At 41.9% G+C, this 1,460-nt stretch overlaps 1 protein-coding gene across 1 annotated transcript; it reads right to left on the bottom strand.

Moving 5' to 3' along the window:
- Positions 1-5: 5 nt before the first annotated feature.
- On the bottom strand, positions 6-1,160 carry LOC103606278 (uncharacterized protein DDB_G0271670-like; the record flags this gene model as incomplete). Its single annotated transcript, XM_008590887.1, has 1 exon — positions 6-1,160. A coding segment is annotated over exon 1 (1,155 nt), but the record flags the coding sequence as incomplete, so codon positions are not given.
- Positions 1,161-1,460: the final 300 nt, after the last annotated feature.

Below are 1,460 nucleotides of genomic sequence, written 5' to 3' on the forward strand. Positions count from 1 at the left end.
AATACTGCTGCTGCTATGACTACTAGTTGTAGCCGAAGTAGTAATACTGCTGCTGCTATGATACTAGTTGTAGCCGAAGTAGTAATACTGCTGCTGCTATGACTACTAGTTGTAGCAGAAGTAGTAATACTGCTGCTGCTATGACTACTAGTTGTAGCCGAAGTAGTAATACTGCTGCTCCTGTGACTACTAGTTGTAGCCGAAGTAGTAATACTGCTGCTGCTATGACTACTAGTTGTAGCCGAAGTAGTAATACTGCTGCTGCTATGACTACTAGTTGTAGCCGAAGTAGTAATACTGCTGCTGCTATGACTACTAGTTGTAGCCGAAGTAGTAATACTGCTGCTGCTATGACTACTAGTTGTAGCCGAAGTAGTAATACTGCTGCTGCTATGACTACTAGTTGTAGCCGAAGTAGTAATACTGCTGCTGCTATGACTACTAGTTGTAGCCGAAGTAGTAATACTGCTGCTGCTATGACTACTAGTTGTAGCCGAAGTAGTAATACTGCTGCTGCTATGACTACTAGTTGTAGCCGAAGTAGTAATACTGCTGCTGCTATGACTACTAGTTGTAGCCGAAGTAGTAATACTGCTGCTGCTATGACTACTAGTTGTAGCCGAAGTAGTAATACTGCTGCTGCTATGACTACTAGTTGTAGCCGAAGTAGTAATACTGCTGCTGCTATGACTACTAGTTGTAGCCGAAGTAGTAATACTGCTGCTGCTATGACTACTAGTTGTAGCCGAAGTAGTAATACTGCTGCTGCTATGACTACTAGTTGTAGCCGAAGTAGTAATACTGCTGCTGCTATGACTACTAGTTGTAGCCGAAGTAGTAATACTGCTGCTGCTATGACTACTAGTTGTAGCCGAAGTAGTAATACTGCTGCTGCTATGACTACTAGTTGTAGCCGAAGTAGTAATACTGCTGCTGCTATGACTACTAGTTGTAGCCGAAGTAGTAATACTGCTGCTGCTATGACTACTAGTTGTAGCCGAAGTAGTAATACTGCTGCTGCTATGACTACTAGTTGTAGCCGAAGTAGTAATACTGCTGCTGCTATGACTACTAGTTGTAGCCGAAGTAGTAATACTGCTGCTGCTATGACTACTAGTTGTAGCCGAAGTGTTCCTCGTATTATGTGAGGTGCTTTTCATTTATTTTCATTGAATCATTAAAACAACCCATAAGGTCTGTACTATGATTGTCCCTGTTGCAGACTAGGCAATTTGACAGAAAGAAGTAGTAATTGGCCTAAGGGCACCTAGCCAGTTAGAAGTTGGAAGCCACACTCAAACCCAGATCAGCTTTGCCTTAAAGCCAAGTACTTTCAACTCTTCCATGCTGTGTCTTAAATGGGAAAAAAAATAAATAACAACACTTAGGTAAAGCAGAGTTTGGTGCTGGGTCTTCTTTCGTGCTTTTGTCATGCCATCTTTTCAAAGAATTTTAGACCA

Source organism: Galeopterus variegatus, unplaced genomic scaffold, assembly GCF_000696425.1.
Source record: "Galeopterus variegatus unplaced genomic scaffold, G_variegatus-3.0.2 Scaffold6428, whole genome shotgun sequence".
NCBI lineage: Eukaryota > Metazoa > Chordata > Mammalia > Dermoptera > Cynocephalidae > Galeopterus > Galeopterus variegatus.